This window comes from Brienomyrus brachyistius, chromosome 22, assembly GCF_023856365.1.
Source record: "Brienomyrus brachyistius isolate T26 chromosome 22, BBRACH_0.4, whole genome shotgun sequence".
Lineage (NCBI taxonomy): Eukaryota > Metazoa > Chordata > Actinopteri > Osteoglossiformes > Mormyridae > Brienomyrus > Brienomyrus brachyistius.
In genome coordinates, this window is record NC_064554.1 from 14,265,564 (window position 1) to 14,283,344 (window position 17,781).

Here is a 17,781-nt window from a genome sequence, read left to right on the forward strand (position 1 = left end):
TGTAAAAGTAGTATGAGTAACATTCATCCATGTTGATGACCTTAGGTTTTGTTGTACCAGGTAAAATCTCAATGCAAAATATAAGTCATCCTTTAAAACTCTGAACACTTAAATAATGCCAACATCCATCCATCCACCCATCCAATGCCGACATATTGAATATTAATCTAGGTGTATCTGTGTTGTGCTCATTTATTAATACTTGTCAATATAACAAATTGGTAGTTTACGAGAATCTGACATACTTTAAGTTTATAAAAAAGTAAAGGAGAGTCTCTTTTTGATCCTCAGATTGCTAAAGACACGTTTTCTTTCTTTGGTAAAAATCTGCTCTAGTCAGACATGTTCTATGACATGTCCGGTGGTGAACATGTCTCAGTGACACCCATCCATCCATCCATCCATCTTCAGTAACTGCTTATCCTGTTGAGGGTCGCGGGGGTCTTATGGGTGACGGGTAGGGAACAACCCAGGATATGGTGCCACTGAATTGTAGCTGTATGTTTGTGCTGTGTGCCAAAGCAGGCTCGGGAGTGTACTGAAAAAGATTTGGATTTAAGAACAGCCTAGCAGCCTTTGTTTTGGGCTTTCGCCTTAAAATAAATAATTTTTAAAAAAATTAGCGCAAACAGCACGGTGGGCGTCATATGGGCCTGGGCAGGGGGCACGCGGTGTTTGTTTAAGCATGACGTCACTGACAGCCTTTATTCATCGTCACACTTCCTCCAAGATGGCGTAGCGCTCCTCTATAGCGGCAGTATATATATTTATATTTAAAATAATTGTCCAAGTAGGCTTATCTAAATTTACCAAGAGTGCCGCTTAAACAGGAGCACTTATATCGCTTGTTTATACTGCCGGCTTCATTTGACGCAGCATGTCGACGGAAGAGCTTTCGGCCTCAGACAGCGAAGCGGCACTGGCAGGTGCCGGCGAGCGATGGGCGCCGGTGGGAGCCGTAGCCAGCCCCGAAGACGAGGACCCGGGCAAACGGGAGCCGGAGCCGGGTCGAAAAGGCTCTGCGTCCACGGGCGTCGCTGAGATGGCGACGAAGCTGCGGAAGCTGGAGGAAGAGCAGGAGCAGCTGAACTCGTCGCTGCTGGCGCTCACGTCGCATTTCGCCCAGGTGCAGTTCAGGCTGAAGCAGATCGTGCACGCGCAGAGCGACGAGAAGGAGAGGATGCTGCTGGAGCTGGAGGAGTTCGCCTTCAAGGGCTGCCCCCACGTCCTGGGCTGCAGGGCGCGGGACGCCCAGCTGCTGGAGAACTCGGTGAGCCGCAGCACCGTGCACTTCACTGATCCATAAAATTACCTGTCCGTCACCAATCATGACGCTGTTACTGCACTGCAAGGTACTCAGGAGTAAATGTGTTCCTCACATTACCAAATGACACGAGCAAACTCTGAAAACTTATTGCACTGGATAAAACATGAACTCCTTATGAGGGAGCCAATAAATGTAATGCACGGTTATGAATTATAGCCCAGTCAAATTATACTGACATCAAATATTGCACAACAGTTATTTAGATAAGGATTAGTGGGCGTGTCTTATTTTTGCCTGTGGTAAAGTGCTTTGTCCTCTTTCCTTCTTTACCTCCATCTCTGTTAAATATGTTGGGAATTTTCCCGTAACTAAATCTTGTTTCTTCCTCATGCACAAACATTGTAAGGAGGGCCTGGTGAGTATGATTGTGCTTGAAGATTCACTTTGTTTGTTTTATCCTGGCAGTGTTAGGAAGTTCGCAGTAGCTTTGTGCTCGCTTTAAACAGCAGGAAGTTCCCTTATGTATTTATTACATTACCGGGGGCTGGTATCATGAGGCAGATGACGAGTCGGATTTAACGCTAAACGTAAGTGAACAAAAATAAAGTCTATTTAACCGGGGGTGCCTCAAATCCGACAAGTTACCAGGCTAAGCAAGAAGTCCTGCTTCGTGATACAGGTCCCAGATGCTTTCAGTCATTCATTTTCTAACTTCTCATCCTGGTCATCGTCACAGGGCCCTGGATCCTACTCCAGCAGCCCAGAGTATATGGCTAGGGGCACACCCTGGATGGGATGCCAGTCCATCACAGGGGACATATGCTCATACGCCACAAGCAATGTAGAGATGCCAGTTAACCTAACCAGGGCCGGCCCTGGGCAAGATTCTCCCCCATCCTGCCTATAAACACAACAACATAAATAAATAAACCCGCATAAATTCCCCCTATACAACACAAGATTCTTCTCCGCGTCATTGTGTGTTCAAAACACCAACAAAATACAAACAAAAGGTTATGAAGTACAACAAATAAAACAAAAGGAGCAAAATCTGTTGCATAAATAAAACATACGAATACAAACGTCAAAGTGATGAAGCGCGCAAAATTCGGCTTAGCAATGTAGTATGCACTGGATTTTAAATAAGTATGCACTGGATTTTAAATGTAACATTTTTTGAAAATGATATGGTTCTCATCAAAAATCAGATGGTCCTCTACACATTTTGAGATTTCTCAGGTGCATTCGAAATTAAAATCTGATGTAAATTAAGAACGGAGTAATTATCCTGACCTGGAGCTACCAATGAAGAAAAGTGATGGCTATAAGTGTTGAAAAGGAGGCGTTCTTTGATAGTGCCCAAAAAGAGTTTTGTTTTTACGCTCTATGCATTTTCCCATATACATCGACTTCTATATTTATGCACTGCAGGCTGAAAAAAGAACTTCACAATACAGATCAGCAGAAAACAAATTTTGTCAGCTCACTTGTATTAACAACATTTCAGTAGCACTTACCTCTCTGGCTCTGATACCTTCATAATGCATTATAATGGTCAGTATAAACCATTATAATGCATTATGAAGGTATTTATAGTGCATTATAAAAGATATAATGCATAATACACGTGAACATATGTTGTGCCTTTGAATAAATAGTTACAGTTGTGTCTATAATACTTTATAAATGCATTTTAATGTTTTACAAAGGTATATATGCATTTACATGAGTGCTTTAAGTGAAGCATTACCATTAGGTTCTTTTAATTTAAAAGAATCAAACTAACTAGCTGCAATAATAAAATACCTGTGTGTTTTAATTTTTCCTGGTCTTCTTTTTGGCGTTTTTTTTCCGTGCAGCCCTGAGTCGCCTGTAGGGGGCTGCAGCCCTGAGTCGCCTGTAGGGGGCTGCAGCCCTGAGTCGCCTGTAGGGGGCTGCAGCCCTGAGTCGCCTGTAGGGGGCTGCAGCCCTGATTCGCCTGTAGGGGGCTGCAGCCCTGATTCGCCTGTAGGGGGCTGCAGCCCTGAGCCTAACTGCATGCTCACTTCACTCTGTGTTCACGACTTACTCAGAGTGAGAGGGAGAAGAGGGAGCGTCTGGAGGCCCAGAGGAAGAAGCAGAAGGAGCTCATCATCCAGCTGAAGACTCAGCTGGACGACCTGGAGAGGTTTGCCTACCAGGAGGGCAGCTACGACTCCCTGCCCCAGTCGGTGGTCATGGAGAGGCAGAAGGTAGGCGCCCACATCCTGAGCACCTGACGCTGTCAGAAAAAGGGTATAAGAATGCTGCAGATTTGTACCCCAAAGTACAAACAGCATTAATGTACCCCAATGGTTAAAAAAATGTTCCTCATAGTCCATTTTTGTACCTTAATAGGTGCAGTTTAAAACAACCTACAGCTAGGGTACAGTTGGCAGACTCTTGAGGGTACAACCACAGTGATAAGTAATTGTACCTTCAAAGGCACAAATTGGTACCTTTTTCCTGACAGTATACCTTTGTTCCGTAACTGTACACTAACATAGGGGTTTATTTGCACACAGAAAGACTAAAAAAAAAATCAGTCCATTACAAATCGTTCTGTTGACTTTGCAGGTGATAATCGACGAGCTGATCAAGAAGCTTGACGTAAACCTGAATGAGGACATCGGGGATCTGAGCCCTGAGGAGCTGCGGCAGAGGGTGGATGCCGCTATTTCCCAGATTGTAAACCCCGTCCGTGTGAAAGAGCAGCTGGTGGACCAGCTGAAGACCCAGATCCGCGACCTGGAGATGTTCATCAATTTCATACAAGGTGCCATCTGCCTACATCTATGTGATATTTGTCATGTCACATGACAAGTTACTGGTTACCAGTCCTTCTTTTCTGGGAGGATTTAATCTAGAATCAGCCAAACCACATGCAGCATAGTCAGTTACTTCTTCACCAGTGGTGCATGAAGTTTTTATCTTGTGTAATTACAGCTAAAGATACATTAGGTCTCTTCAGTCAGAAATAAATATCCTGTCCTTCTGTGTGCTGAGCGTTCTTCTTTAGTTTCCTTATCTTCCTGCTCAGATGAGGTTGGAAATCCCCTTCTATCTGAAGACGATCAGAACAGACCAGCGGGTTTATCTGGTTCTAATGTGCGAGGCATGGGTGGAAGAAGAAGAGGTCAGTGTGGCTCCACCTTGCCTGTGTTCTAGCCTAGTTGAAGCGGCATATCTGCCAGCTTACTGAAAAGTGCGATTGAGCCTCTCTGGTAGCCGCCGCTGTGGCATTTCAGTGACGTTCTCAGCTTTGTGTCCTCACTGCTCTGCGGTTCCCCATCTCCTCCCAGTGGACACCGAGCAGGCCCAGAAGATGCGGGACACGGGCCTGCAGCTGATCCAGCGTGCTGTGGCGGTGCTGCAGATCTTCGCCGTCAGTCAGTTCGGGTGTGCCGCCGGGCACGTGCCCCAGAAGGTGTGGTCCCAGGGGGACGGAGGCCAGGACTACGGGCCCCTGCTGCAGCGTCTTGAGGCCGCCGTGGACCGGGTGCGGCAGCAAGCTCTCGGCAAGCCGACCCCCGAAGAACATGTGGTCAGTTTCAACAGTGGCGCCCCCTGCGGGGCCCGCGACCAACTGACAGTCACAGTCCGCAAGGAGCTGGCTTTGGCACTACGTGACCTACTAGCCCACGGCCTCTACTCCCCGTCCCAAGGCATGAGCCTGGTGCTGGCCCCCATTGCTTGCTTGTTGCCTTTCAGCCCTGCTCCTCAGGATTTGCACCCCTGGGAGCTCTTTGTCAAGTACTACCATTCCAAAAACGGCCAAGCTTTCGTTGAGTCTCCGGCCCGGCAGCTCTCGCAGTCGTTCAGCTTGCCCGTCGGAGCTGGCCCGGTGACCATCACGCCCAAGCAGTCGCTGCTGTGGGCTGTGCACTGCGTGCTGCAAGAGCACAACCCCTACAAGAGGAGCGCCGATTCCGAGTTCAAGGCTCTGGTGTGCTTGGCGCTCAACGAGCAGCGGCTGGTCTCCTGGGTCAACCTCCTTTGCAAGTCCAGCACGTTGGTCAATTCGCACTACCAGCCATGGAGCTACATGATCCAGACGGGCTTTGAAAGCGCCCTCCGCATCCTGGGCCGCCTCAGCCACTTGAAATTTAGCCTTCCCGTGGACCTGGCTGTCCGACAGCTCAAAAACATTAAAGATGCTTTTTAAACTCTGATTTCTCTAATCAGGGCAAGTGCATCACTGGAATGTTAATCTTTATGAACTCGCTTCCCTGCTGCATGAAGGTGAATGAACCACGTTTTCCGATGGTGTCTCATTATGGATTTCTCCCACTGTAGGAGGAGTAGAGGGGCCTAGTGTAGTGTCTTATTTTAGACTCATTTCAAAGGGCTCTGAATGAGCTCTAAAATCCCTGGGCTCCATGTAGCCTCCTTGCAACATTCCAAAAGAACCCGTGTCTTTTTAATGCCAGTAGTCGTTTCCTTGAAGGGCATCGTTTAGCATAAATTTCGCTGCATGCTGCCAACCAAAGTTCAGTGAGTCCCATGCAAGGTAACTGGTACATGGGTAACGTTATGGCCGAAAAGCCAATTGTCCCATACCTGACTCTCGCCAAACGTGTAACATTCCCCACGATTTGAAAATGCAGTGCCAATGTGTGACACACTTGCATAGTTGCACTGAAAAGCATACTGCATTTAATTTTATTTACATATGAATCGATATGTGCCACACTTTGTCCCCATTGGGATGAGATAGATAAGGTGGCTCTGAGCTGAGCAAAAATTGAAAAGAAATCTGACATTTAGCAGTGAAAATATGTCATTACATCGCTGACCACCCATTGTGAGACTTTGCAGAGAATAGACCACTATCTGTATATCATTTCCTCTAAATCTGTTGTACATCTAGAACCCTAAGTTCCCAGGGTTCCCCAGTCCCAGCCTAGGAGGGCCGGTCTGCAACACAGTTTGCAGATTTCCCTGCTCAGGCACTCCTACTAAAGCTGGCAATTAGCTGGTGAGCTGAATAAGGCGTGTTTGAGCATAGAAATCTGCAAACTGTGTTGCAGACTCGCCCTCTAGGGCCAGAATTGGGGAACCCTGATCTAGTCTAATGTGCGTGTCTTTAATTTATTGATGTTTAACGGGAGTTTATTTCACGGAGTACATATATAATGATGGGACTGCTTTAAGAACCCCACAAGATCGCCATCTGTAGGCATAATCTCAGGAGATGAGGAAAAAAAAATGTGTACATACCTGCATTCTGAATGTATAAAAGCTATCTGGAAAATGAGCAGTTTCAGCATGTCGGCTGTTATGTGTTGAGTTTATAGCTTCTGTTTTACGAGGTCTATGGCATATATACTTTTATTAAATAATCAGTGTGTGTCTTTGAGCAGATGTAAGTTCAAATCCAGGGAAACCAGGGCTGTACTGATCCTGTGGAATGGTCAAGAAGTGAATGTTGCTATAATCATATAATTTCAATATTTAAGTTAATTTGGAGTTGCCGCTGGTTCTTTTCGTATTGAAGTTTAAAAGGAAGTCTTTCTGGGACTTGTGAATCATTATTTACATATCGGTAAGTGAATCTGAATGTACCAATGGTATATGCTGTATAACGAAAAAACTAAGATTTAAATGCATACATTTCCAAAGCTGGTCATTCATCACTCCACTTTGAAAAGCATGATCTAAAGCTAGTTCTTGTCCTTGAGAACTGCAGTGAGGATTTTTTTTTCTTTTTCAACTGTAGAAACACAAAGACCTCTTGTTGGTTTAAGTGGTGAAAATGTTTAAGTAGCCCTCCGGGTTATTTTAATGTAGATCAGTAGTTGCATCAAAAGTAATTCAAGGAAATGCAAGGCTTGCCTCAGCTGATTTTGTCAGACTCGCTGAAAATTGCTATTTGATTAGGTACCCTTTTTTCTTTAGTAAATGCAATTACTTATCTCTTTGTACTACATAGAGGTTTCATCTCTAGTGTTGAAGCATACGGTCCTTGGTTTTATGACACTGTGCTTTGGGTATTTACAGCATATATGTTGTAACTTGTTTACCCAAGAATATGTGCATCGTTCCCTTTGATAGAAGTTATTTCACGTCAAGCTTTGTAATCAGACCAGTGAAATATGACCAAATCTGTAAAATCTCTCCTGCTCTGTGAACGTTTTTTTCCTCAGTATAAAATATAAACCTGTGAATGATCTAGTTACTCTTTTAGCCTGTGTAAAAGTAACTACTACTGAAATACACTGTAAACTAAAATAAAGTACTGTATGGGTATGCCTTACATGATAAATTGTGCATAGCAAAAGGTTAAATGCAAACCTTTTTTTAATACCTTACAGTGTATATTGTTTTACTGTTGCATTTACAGTGTTGCCAACTCTCACGCATCTGGCGCAACATGCATTCAAACTCCCACGCAAATATTTTACAGCAAATCTACATTATTCCATTATAATTATAAAATTAGCTACATCAAAGGCGTTGGGGCAGTTTTGCATACCCTACAAACCATTTACTAGGTAATAAAACTCTTACATATAAATGTATATGTAGACAAGTCTCGAATTGGAAATCTCACTCCAGCCAGCTGACCAACCTTAGCAAAACATATCACTGGATCTCTTCAGGGCTAGTCTGCCATAACTGTCCTCATATGACTCACAACACATAACGACGACCACTGGGATGTTGCTACCGTTACTGCTACTGCATTTTAATTGATTGAGATCATTTGTGCAACAAGGGGCGTTACCTTCATCTTAAGCCATTACTCTAAGAAACGCTACATTAAGTGTACATCGGGTTATCAATAAAGTAAGATATTTAAGAATGGAAAAATCTAGCTGTTTACTTTGTTGAGGTAAGCTAAAATGGTATAGAAATAATACCCTGGAAATTGCTTGTGTGTGACCAGCTATACTGACATTAAAATAAAGTTTTTTCAAAAGGAAGTAGTGTCTGGGTAATTCTGTTAACCGGAAGTTGCGTCTCTACATAGGGGTGAAAGGTCATGCGAAATGTTTCTACTTCCTTTCCTGTTAGCGGCAGCCATTGAGCACTACTAGTGAGTATTCTACCCCGCAAAGTAATCGTTCACCATCATTAAGAATGCCTATAAATAGCGATCTTATTCTGGTCTCTTATCGTTGCGTGTACATCCAGCAACGTTTGCTGATGTCCATTGTTATTAATTTTGCTGAACTGATAAAGAAAATCCCCATATTATCAGCTCATGTTCCTTCGCATATACACTGCAGAATTTAACCAAATGGTCGTATCATATGATTCATTTAAACTGTTTTTGACTTGTTGTTTGCCTTGTATAACTTGGTTGCACGTATGATATTGGTAACAAAATACTGGTTTCCCTTGTTTGAGTAGCCAAAGTACCGATGTACTTCTGGGTTGCTCTAATTTTGCTGCGGATCTTTTTCAAAATAATCGTTCAACAGAACAATAAGAAACGAGACAGTAGATAGTGAAGTTGGGTATTTGAACGCATGTTATATTAGCTATACTATAGAGAAACTTAATATATTAATCTCAGGGCTCCGCCAGTTTTAGTTACACTACTTCCTGTAATTTTTAGCATTGTCGAGTTATTCTGGAAAATTATGTGTATTTGCGGTGTTGCAGTCTTTCCTTTCATAGCCTCTGCTTTCTGTCCATGCGTATAGTCGACATCCTTATCACTAAGTTGCTGCCAGGTGAATTTGACCAGTAATCTGTTTGCACAGAAATGGGCAAGTTCATGAAACCCGGGAAGGTGGTGATGGTGCTGGCTGGACGCTACGCTGGTCGCAAGGCGGTCATCGTGAAGGTAAATGCAGGAAATGCCTCCCCGTGCCGTCTCCCACTGAAGGTCTATCCTGTGCTATTTTGTCAGGAATCACTCTTGTTGATAATGGGAATTTCATTGCCCTCGCCTTCTCTGGCAGAATATCGATGATGGCACTGCGGACCGCCCATACAGCCATGCCTTGGTGTCCGGCATTGACCGTTATCCCCGCAAAGTGACCACGAAGATGAGCAAGAAGAAGGTTGCCAAGAGGTCGAAGATGAAGGCTTTCGTGAAGGTGTTCAACTACAACCATCTGATGCCCACCAGGTCGGTGCATGGAATGGAGACTATGGGGTGGTGATTATAAGCCAGTGCTTTAGCCTGTGTGTCTTTGGGTTGCCTGTTTTTGTTTCCACATTACTGTGATGTGCAGGCAGTGGACACATTACTTCCTCAAGGATAGTTACATTTTCTCATATTGAGTAAAATGTGTCGTGGTTTTTGTTTTTCTACTTAAAGGCAAGACTATTTTCTGTTAGAGGTGAATGGTCAGTGTTGATTTACGTGTGACACTATTATTTTAAATGTAATGAAAAATGCTCGCAGTCAGCAAATGTAATGCATGTCTTATTTCAGCTTTTTATTCAGTGTTGTGGTAAATGTTTAACATTTGTTTTGAAAAATAAATGATGACCGGGAATTTAGTTTATTCTGTGCTAGTGAATAGATCGATTATAATGTTAATGGAATGTCATTCTTCAGTGATTCCTCAAATGTTCTCATGCTATAAACTGTTTTTAACAAGCTATCGCTCTTCATTCTGAAACGTAGGTACTCTGTCGATATCCCCTTCGACAAAACTGTTGTCAATAAGGATGTCTTCAGGGACCCTGCCCTAAAACGCAAAGCCAGGCGGGAGGCCAAGGTCAAATTTGAGGAGAGGTGAGAAGAATTGGTGGGGGTGCTAGTATTAGGTGCTTTCCCACCCACTGAAGTTTTGAGAATCCAGTTACTGGTTCCTAACTCCTGGCAACTGTCTTATCTTTCTCACCACATAACTGGAACTATGACCTACATGGTATATAACCATGGGAGATGTAAAAAGCTCATAGGGTGAACGTCACACCTAATTTTATACACAATTACACCCCAAAACAGTGGAAGATGAACAAGTTGTTTGTTAGTGATCACTTAGTTCGAAAAATGGGACAGAGCCTTTTTTATATGACCGGTGACATGTTTGATTCATTATTAAATCTGGCCAGTAGATTTTATTCCTCAGAAGAAAAAATAACGTCATTTTGCGGCGGAGCATAAATTAGATCAGTTTTCAGTCGAATTTGCCGATGCAGAAATATTGAGGCAAGCAAAAAGGTATTTATTGATGCATTTAATTAAGATACAAAAATTTCATTTTGCTCAATTTTTGCTCCACTGCTTGTCGTCTTCCCAGACTTCTGCATCACTTCTTAGTTCCTGCCAGGGCTTGTGGTCAGTCAGCAAGTTTCTAGCCAAAAGTTCCACTGCAGTAGTTGGTGGTTGATCGAAAAGTACTTAGTCAGGGGTAGGGACTGGAAAAGGTTCCAGAACTGCCTCAGAGGAACTACAATCGGATCAAGTTTCAGCAGTGATAACAAGTGACAGAAGTTTCTGGTTCCGGGGAAAAAGTTCCTATGATGGGAAAGATCCTTTAGACTGGGGCTGGGAAAATAACGACCGAATTACAAGTTTGTTAAAAACAGGCTGAAATGCACATTTCGATTGGGGGGAGGGCTGGCATTTTGTGGAACTTATTCTGGGTCCTACCCATGTCCCTGTGCTGAGCTGAATGTAGCATCTGACAGTTGTTACCCATTTTTAACGCATTCTCTCTCCCCACAGGTACAAGACGGGCAAGAATAAGTGGTTCTTCCAGAAGCTCAGATTCTGATTTGGCATCTGCATCAATAATAAAATTGTAAAATAAAACACGGGTCTTTTTTCCCTTTCTCTGTATTTCAGCTGTATGTTGGGATCATTCAGCCTCAAAAATCAACAAAATTAAATTTAAAAAAGAAATTGCACTGATTTAGAATAACCTTATCATCTTGCCCATATTTTTATTTGTATTCTACATTGAAATCAAATGAAGTGCAAGTAATCACACTAATTCGGTTTTTATGGATAAACATTACCCCTGCTTTGACTGTCTTGATCTCATACTGCAGTTAGCTTTGTAATTGCATACAGAAGCGTCCTCCATCCTGTCCAAAGGCTGTGTAGTCATTGGACCTCCTTGTACCTGGTTTTCCTCTAAGTCTATAAATGATAATTTTGAGACTTGTAGTTTGTAAAAGAAATACAGAAGTATTTAGCCATGTATTTAACTGGACTGTTCGCTGAGGTTAAGGTAAGTACTGGCTCATCATTCAATGCCATATTGGAACTGATAGGTAGAGAAGTATGGGAGGTTGCAAAATGAGTAAGAAATTGAACAAGTGACCAGCTTTAAAGACTGCCTGAACATCTTAAAACTTGGCTTTAATGTACGGTATTTCAGACCAAATGAGCATTACACTGAAATGGCGATGTTCCGCTCTCCCCATCTCTAGTGAATTAATAATGCGCCGATGGATACAAAAGCTTTTAACCACTTGGTTAGGAGAACTATTTTTAAATGTTTCGATTTTTTTTTTTTTTATCGAAAGATAAGGGCATGTAAAATGTTCTGAGTTTATAATACTTGTATGTAAATGCCTCGAGAGGGTTGCCAACTCAGGCATCTGCGTGACGCTCACGCTTTCAGACTAATAAATAAATAATTATTAATAATAATATAAAAAAAAAAACATTTAATCAGACATCTCTCCCGCAAATTGACAGCAGCTCCCTGACACCCGCAAATGATGGCCAGTGTCCCGGCAATCTGTCGTTCTACGATTCAGCGGATGTATCGGCCGCTGCGGACTCACACCAAATTTCACCGCCGCACTTTAGTCCTGGTCAACAAATTGTATCCTTCTACCCTCCCCCGCCCCGGTCAGCAATACATATGCGCTATTACCGTAATACCAGGCGAGCACTGCCCCCCGGATGCCCCTAATTCGCCTCCCTGAGATCAGTATCCCTCAGGTGGGATGTCTGTCGAAAACGAAACCGAAACGCTCAGAAAACGAAAGCCTAGTTCGCGTTAGCGACATCGGTAAGAAACGGCCTGGGTCTTGTATTTTTACGTACTTGTTTTTGATTTAAGCGCAAATTCGGTTGACGTACTGAATCTTGGGTGTTTTATAGACATGTTAACAGGCATAAATCGACTTCTGCTTTACCTGGTAAAGCCTTTACCAGTAGAGCAGGTAGTGCGTGGTAGCGAAGCTACACTGCTGAATACTCGCGAAAGTTTTGAAAGTGTACTGAAGTTCACAGAAACGCGTTCATTAGAGCTTAAAATCAAAGAAATGGAAAGGCGTAACCTACCTATATTTTATAACGAGACGATTATATGTGTATACATGATATGTGCCTTTGATTGGGGTTATGGTCAATGACGCTATGCATCATTATGAAAAGCTTTAGGGGTCCATATTTGCTTTGCACTTTCTGGTTATATCATTTGGCTTGTTTGGCAACCATATGTCTTTATTCAAAATCAAATTAACTCTCTCTGCAGAGAAACATTCTGACATCAGCATGTCATCTGATGAGGTAAAGGTTCCTGTTTTGAAGTTTATGCCTTTGGTCATATTAAAGCTGTCAGATGGACTAGATCAGTGGTTCTCAAACTCGGTCCTCAGGCCCCACTGCCCTGCTTGTTTTCCAGCCATCCCTGCCCTACACACTTCTGATTATCTGGATCAGGTGTGTTCAGTCAATCAGAAGCTGAACGACAGCTGGGACTCGTGTGTGTGTGTGTGGGGCAGGAAACAAGCAGGGCAGTGGGGCCCGAGGACCGGGTTTGAGAACCACTGCACTAGATAAATGGCAGTTTAGTGAAATCAACAAGGTTTACCTAAACTCTAACTTACTGTCTTTCAGGACTTTTCTCTAGTATCTGATAATGGCCAGGAATCTCCATCTTCTCTGGAGGAAATCGGACAGGAGATAGAAAATTACAAGGTGTGTGTACTTAGAGATGAAAATACTTGTGTGCAATACTGAGTCTGCTTTCCACAGTATCCGGTCCAAATTTACAACAAAGTATCTTGATCAAAGAATTTGGTAAATGACTATATATGATCTACAAATTGATTTGTGCTTTTTTTCCCCCCAATACTACTTTTCAGGAAAAACATAGGCAGGTGATTGCTGACCAGGAGGAGATATCTAAGGCCATAGATGTTGCGAATCACTTCGCTGAGGAGTTTCGCCAGCGCGCCATCAGACATGGGGAGATGCAGCTTGAGGAGGAGCTGGAGCGAGCCAAGCATCAGAACGTTCTCGAGGTGCGGGAATTCCCGTAAATCTATTTGAGCTTGTTCTATATGGGTAGCAGAACTTGCAGGAAGGGAAAGTAATATATTCTGATAAAGTCCCCAATTTCAGTACCGGGGAGGTTCCACTATTGAGTTCTCAGCCACGAAATTTCTTGTTAATTCTTTGAGAAAATGTATTCATTTTTGTAAATTTAGACCGTTTATACTTGGTTTTGAACTGCATCTTGGGAACAAATCACGATAAGACTGCTGAGACGCATCGTAGTTTACACCTGTGTCTTTCATGCATCTCCGTGGTGTCCACTTCTGTTCAGATTTCCTTACTGCCCCGCGACGCAGTTATTTTGACGTCCTTCTCAGGGATGCATCAGGACGCTTTAGCGTTTACAGTCAAAAAGATACGTGGCCAAATGCATCCCAGACCACTTTAGCAAGTGGTTTGAGTCATTGGATCACAATGCATCTTGGTGGTCATTTACACGCATGCTTAACGTTGTCCATTTGTGATCTGATCGCCCAACACGTGTTTTAAAAGCATGTGTAAACAGGGTCTTAGATGCAGCTGCAAGCCTGAAGAACTGAGATGGGTAACTAGTTGCATTTTAGAGCGAGCTGGCAGGGCCTAGATGGGTGCCACTGAGCTTGATGGTATGTGTGACGTTTCTGTGCTTTTCAGGGCAAACTGCTCCTCCTGCAGCAAGAGGAGTCCAGGCTGGAAGAAGAAGAACTGAAGGCCAAGGAGGCACTGCATCGTTTGGAAGAGATGATTGGCATCGCTCGACAAGAGACACAAGTCCGTCTATACTGATACTCAGCTGCACTACACATATGAATGGATAGCCATGCATTACTATATCTGTTAAAGGGGAGAATGTCTGAAGTAGCCCGATAGTCTGACATCCCTGCTGCATTCCAAGACACAACATGAAAAACATCCAATCAATCATCTTTTGATGAAGGAGCATTCATTACTTTTCCCCAATCCGGTCCTTGGGGACCCACAGTCGGTCCACGTTTTTGCTCCCTCTGAGCTTCCTGCCAGACAGTCCACATTTTTGCTCCCTCTGAGCTTCCTGCCAGACAGTCCACATTTTTGCTCCCTCTGAGCTTCCTGCCAGACAGTCCACATTTTTGCTCCCTCTGAGCTTCCTGCCAGACAGTCCACATTTATGTTCCAACTCTAGTAGGTAGCAGGGAGGGAGCAAAACGCAGACCGTCTGTGGGCCCTTGAGGACCGGATCGGGAAACACTGCTGTACGCATTATACTGTAAATAAGACTGGTTAGTAATGTCATACTGGTCATGTGACCTGTAATAGTGTTAGTAAAAAAAAAAGGTTGCAGGTAAGTTTGCTTGGCAAGGTGCGCTCACTTTTAGAGCGGATCGGGCAATGTTGGATTCATCCTTGACCTTGTTTAATTTCTTATAGTTGCCTACTGCCGCACCTGAGAAGAATGTCATTTTCACTGGAGCCGCCTGTGGCGAGGAGGTCTCCTGTAATTTTGACAGCAAGCCCCGTATTTTATACCCAATGGCTGGTGGCACGGCGCTGTTAACCTTCGAAGAAGTGGAAGGTCAGATTGGAAAATACTTTGAAAATGCCTGTTTTACCAGATCTAAGTCGATCACAGAAGCGACGTTCCTTTAATGATGGATCTGACAAGATCTAATATGCCTTAGAATTTAAAATGCGCGTTTACCATGTTTATAGCTGTAGCTAAAATAATACCAAGTAATACTTTTACCTCTATATTTGGGCCTGCAAGAAACGCTGATTGGATGAATGACGTTTGGCCTGAGTATGGAAGGAAATGGCTGTGTGTGTCTTTATTTCTGTGTGGGTGTATGGGTACACTGGGTGTGAAACAGGGCAGAGTGGAAATGTAAGGTGTCGTCTGCACGGAATGATGGGAGCGTTGTGCTGTGTGTTGACAGTGGCGGAGAAGATCATGAAGTTAAAGCACCACGAGGTCAGTTTAGGGGAGTGTTTCATCAAGTTACAGGCTGATCCTGTCTGGGTCCTGCAGCCCAGTCACATAGAGGTACAGTAGTGCTGTGTTTTCCTTTCTTGATCCTGAGCCCATGTGCGGCGCTCACAGAAAGCCTTGGGATGCTTGCAGATTTATTGGTTTTTACAGCAAAAGTTCATCTGCAGGCATTGTTTAACATATCTGCACATATCTTCCACAAAAACATTTTTCTCGTTATGAAGTGTCATGATGTTTTTTGGCCGATTTTAATTCGTATCGATTGCAGTATTAATTCGTAATGTAATCGCTGACTCTCAAAGGGACACTAAACGCAAATGTTTGGCATGTTATGTTATTGTGAAGGTGTTATACATTAAAAAGCACCCAATGAGATTGCTTGGCAATGAACTTTTTAACTCAGAAGAGCTCTTTCAGAACTGTAGTTCTGACTTTTAATTTATTGGTTTTGTAAACAAAAGCATAAAGTAATAATTTTTGTTAGAAAATCAATAAATTTGCTTTTAAGCAAGCATCTCAAGACTTTCTTTCAGCGCTGCATGTTATATGCATCAGTCAATGCTATATAGGTGCAAGTAGAATTATAAAAAGTGCACAAAGTATGTTTAAAACTTGCCTATGAATTTGTTGGGGCGTATGGTCCTTACAAGTGGGTTTGTGGGTGCATTGTACGGTTAGGTGAGCACCCACATTTGCCCGAAGCGCATTCTGGTGTCCAACCTGCCGACGACTGGCATGAGCCGCACGCTGGACAAGCTGGAAATTCACTTCTCCAAGAGTCGCAACGGAGGTGGAGAAGTGGAGGCTGTCGAGTTCCTGCAAGACTCCGGCAATGTCGTCATCACGTTCGTGCAGGATACTGGTTGGTGTTAGCTCCGTTATCGGAGCCGTCTCTCACAGCACAGATTACTGTGAACATTTCCTGAACTTTTTAAAAATTTTATTTTATTTCAAGTCCATCCTTTACATTTTCAGCCAGTACTGTTCTGTGAGCCCCACGGTTCATTCGGATTGATCTTTTTTCAGTTGCTAAGGCACTGACTGACGGTCTTTTCCACAACGTGGATTTTGGAACTGGGAGGAAGCAAAGGGTGAATGTAAACCCTTTTATGAACGGGGAGATCACAGCCTTAAAGGTCAGAAGGTTCACTCATTATCTGCCTGCATGACCAGCATGGAGTAAATTCGTTTTTGCCATTGTACTTATAAGTAAATATGTAAAATTTTACCACTTGGGCGTATTGTGATGGCTTCCAGATTGGGCTTCGAACTCCCATGACCCCGCATAAGACAAATTTCAGAAGATGGATGGATGGATGTTATTGTGCTGAGAATTATTTATCTACTGCTGTTGGACAACAGAAATGTCACCCCTGGTGCATCAATAATGTTCTGGCTGCATCTTGAGCCCCGTATCTGCCTTTGTCTGACCTCCTACCTTTATGTCCCTCTTCCCATACCTGCGCCGAACGCTGCCAGACGCGCATGTCCAAATCGGCACGCACTGTGCTGCTGACTGGCATCCCCACCGTCATGGAGCAGGAAGACCTGCAGGACCACTTGGAGATCCACTTCCAAAAGGCCGTCAACGGAGGTGGTGAGATCGATGCCATCACCTACAATCCCCTTGGCCAGCGCAAGCTGGCCGTCTTCCTGGAGGACTGTCCAAGTCCATGATCTACCAGTAGAAATGACCCAGTTGGGTAACAAGCATTTTACCCTAGAAGAAGTGGGGTGCAGAAAATGCATGGATGGATATTATAAGTCGTCATTTGTTAGGGTCTCCTGCTTATCGCTTGATACTCTTCAATCCCAACAAGGATGATGCACAATATGTTCCCACTTTCTCTTAGTTTTGATTTAGTAGCTGTCCTTAACGTGTCACTTTGTAATGGGGTGTAAGATACTGTCCTGCTACTATATTAAGATATATGCATATTTAGTGCCTGCTGTCCGAGCCAAATCCTGAAGTCTTTCGTTATTCACTCATGTTTTGGTTTCTTCCGTATAATTAAAAAAAATTATTTAAAAAAGCCCAGTTCTGTCTGTGCATCTTTACAAAAGCATCCTGTGTCACTGGGCCTGACGTAACTGGGCTTCGTGGTTCATGTGGAAGTTGAGAATGGTAGCCAGTAATGAATGTTTTTGTCAAGAATAATAATAAATATTAAAATGTTTGTTTTTGGAATTTCCACATAACTACACTTGTCTTTTGAGGAATATTTTTAGAGAATTTCTGCGCATTTGCATAACAAATTCTGTGTTAATGTATAGATTTTTTTTATTTTATTACCTTCTGCAAGAGATATTGTTCGGAAATAATTCCTCCTATAACTGAAG

At 43.3% G+C, this 17,781-nt stretch overlaps 3 protein-coding genes across 3 annotated transcripts; all 3 read left to right on the top strand.

Annotated features, from left to right (window-relative positions):
* Positions 1 to 524: 524 nt before the first annotated feature.
* Positions 525 to 7,534, top strand: rundc1 (RUN domain containing 1). The gene is made up of 5 exons (XM_048990919.1): positions 525 to 1,270; positions 3,340 to 3,498; positions 3,863 to 4,061; positions 4,326 to 4,421; positions 4,588 to 7,534. Exons 1-5 carry the CDS (start codon positions 878 to 880, stop codon positions 5,448 to 5,450), a joined length of 1,710 nt encoding a protein of 569 aa, XP_048846876.1. The 5' UTR covers positions 525 to 877; the 3' UTR covers positions 5,451 to 7,534.
* Positions 7,535 to 8,248: 714 nt separating this feature from the next.
* rpl27 (ribosomal protein L27) lies at positions 8,249 to 11,009 on the top strand. Its single transcript, XM_048991985.1, has 5 exons — positions 8,249 to 8,324; positions 8,998 to 9,080; positions 9,199 to 9,368; positions 9,873 to 9,983; positions 10,923 to 11,009. Exons 2-5 carry the CDS (start codon positions 9,000 to 9,002, stop codon positions 10,969 to 10,971), a joined length of 411 nt encoding a protein of 136 aa, XP_048847942.1. The 5' UTR covers positions 8,249 to 8,324; positions 8,998 to 8,999; the 3' UTR covers positions 10,972 to 11,009.
* Positions 11,010 to 12,029: 1,020 nt separating this feature from the next.
* LOC125718197 (interferon-induced 35 kDa protein-like) lies at positions 12,030 to 17,640 on the top strand. The gene is made up of 10 exons (XM_048991857.1): positions 12,030 to 12,222; positions 12,691 to 12,725; positions 13,056 to 13,136; positions 13,304 to 13,462; positions 14,130 to 14,246; positions 14,883 to 15,027; positions 15,389 to 15,495; positions 16,120 to 16,303; positions 16,468 to 16,577; positions 16,921 to 17,640. Exons 1-10 carry the CDS (start codon positions 12,114 to 12,116, stop codon positions 17,116 to 17,118), a joined length of 1,245 nt encoding a protein of 414 aa, XP_048847814.1. The 5' UTR covers positions 12,030 to 12,113; the 3' UTR covers positions 17,119 to 17,640.
* The last annotated feature ends 141 nt before the right edge of the window (positions 17,641 to 17,781 follow it).

Excerpts from the sequence above, each read along its gene's own strand:
- rundc1 (XM_048990919.1), top strand. The coding sequence starts at position 878 with ATGTCGACGGAAGAGCTTTCGGCCTCAGACAGCGAAGCGGCACTGGCA. Across the intron at positions 4,062-4,325 it reads GTTCATCAATTTCATACAAG|ATGAGGTTGGAAATCCCCTT; the intron begins GTGCCATCTGCC and ends CTTCCTGCTCAG. Across the intron at positions 4,422-4,587 it reads CATGGGTGGAAGAAGAAGAG|TGGACACCGAGCAGGCCCAG; the intron begins GTCAGTGTGGCT and ends ATCTCCTCCCAG.
- rpl27 (XM_048991985.1), top strand. The coding sequence starts at position 9,000 with ATGGGCAAGTTCATGAAACCCGGGAAGGTGGTGATGGTGCTGGCTGGA. Across the intron at positions 9,081-9,198 it reads GCAAGGCGGTCATCGTGAAG|AATATCGATGATGGCACTGC; the intron begins GTAAATGCAGGA and ends CTTCTCTGGCAG. Across the intron at positions 9,984-10,922 it reads AAGGTCAAATTTGAGGAGAG|GTACAAGACGGGCAAGAATA; the intron begins GTGAGAAGAATT and ends CTCTCCCCACAG.
- LOC125718197 (XM_048991857.1), top strand. The coding sequence starts at position 12,114 with ATGCCCCTAATTCGCCTCCCTGAGATCAGTATCCCTCAGGTGGGATGT. Across the intron at positions 12,223-12,690 it reads AGTTCGCGTTAGCGACATCG|AGAAACATTCTGACATCAGC; the intron begins GTAAGAAACGGC and ends CTCTCTCTGCAG. Across the intron at positions 15,028-15,388 it reads AACCTTCGAAGAAGTGGAAG|TGGCGGAGAAGATCATGAAG; the intron begins GTCAGATTGGAA and ends GTGTGTTGACAG.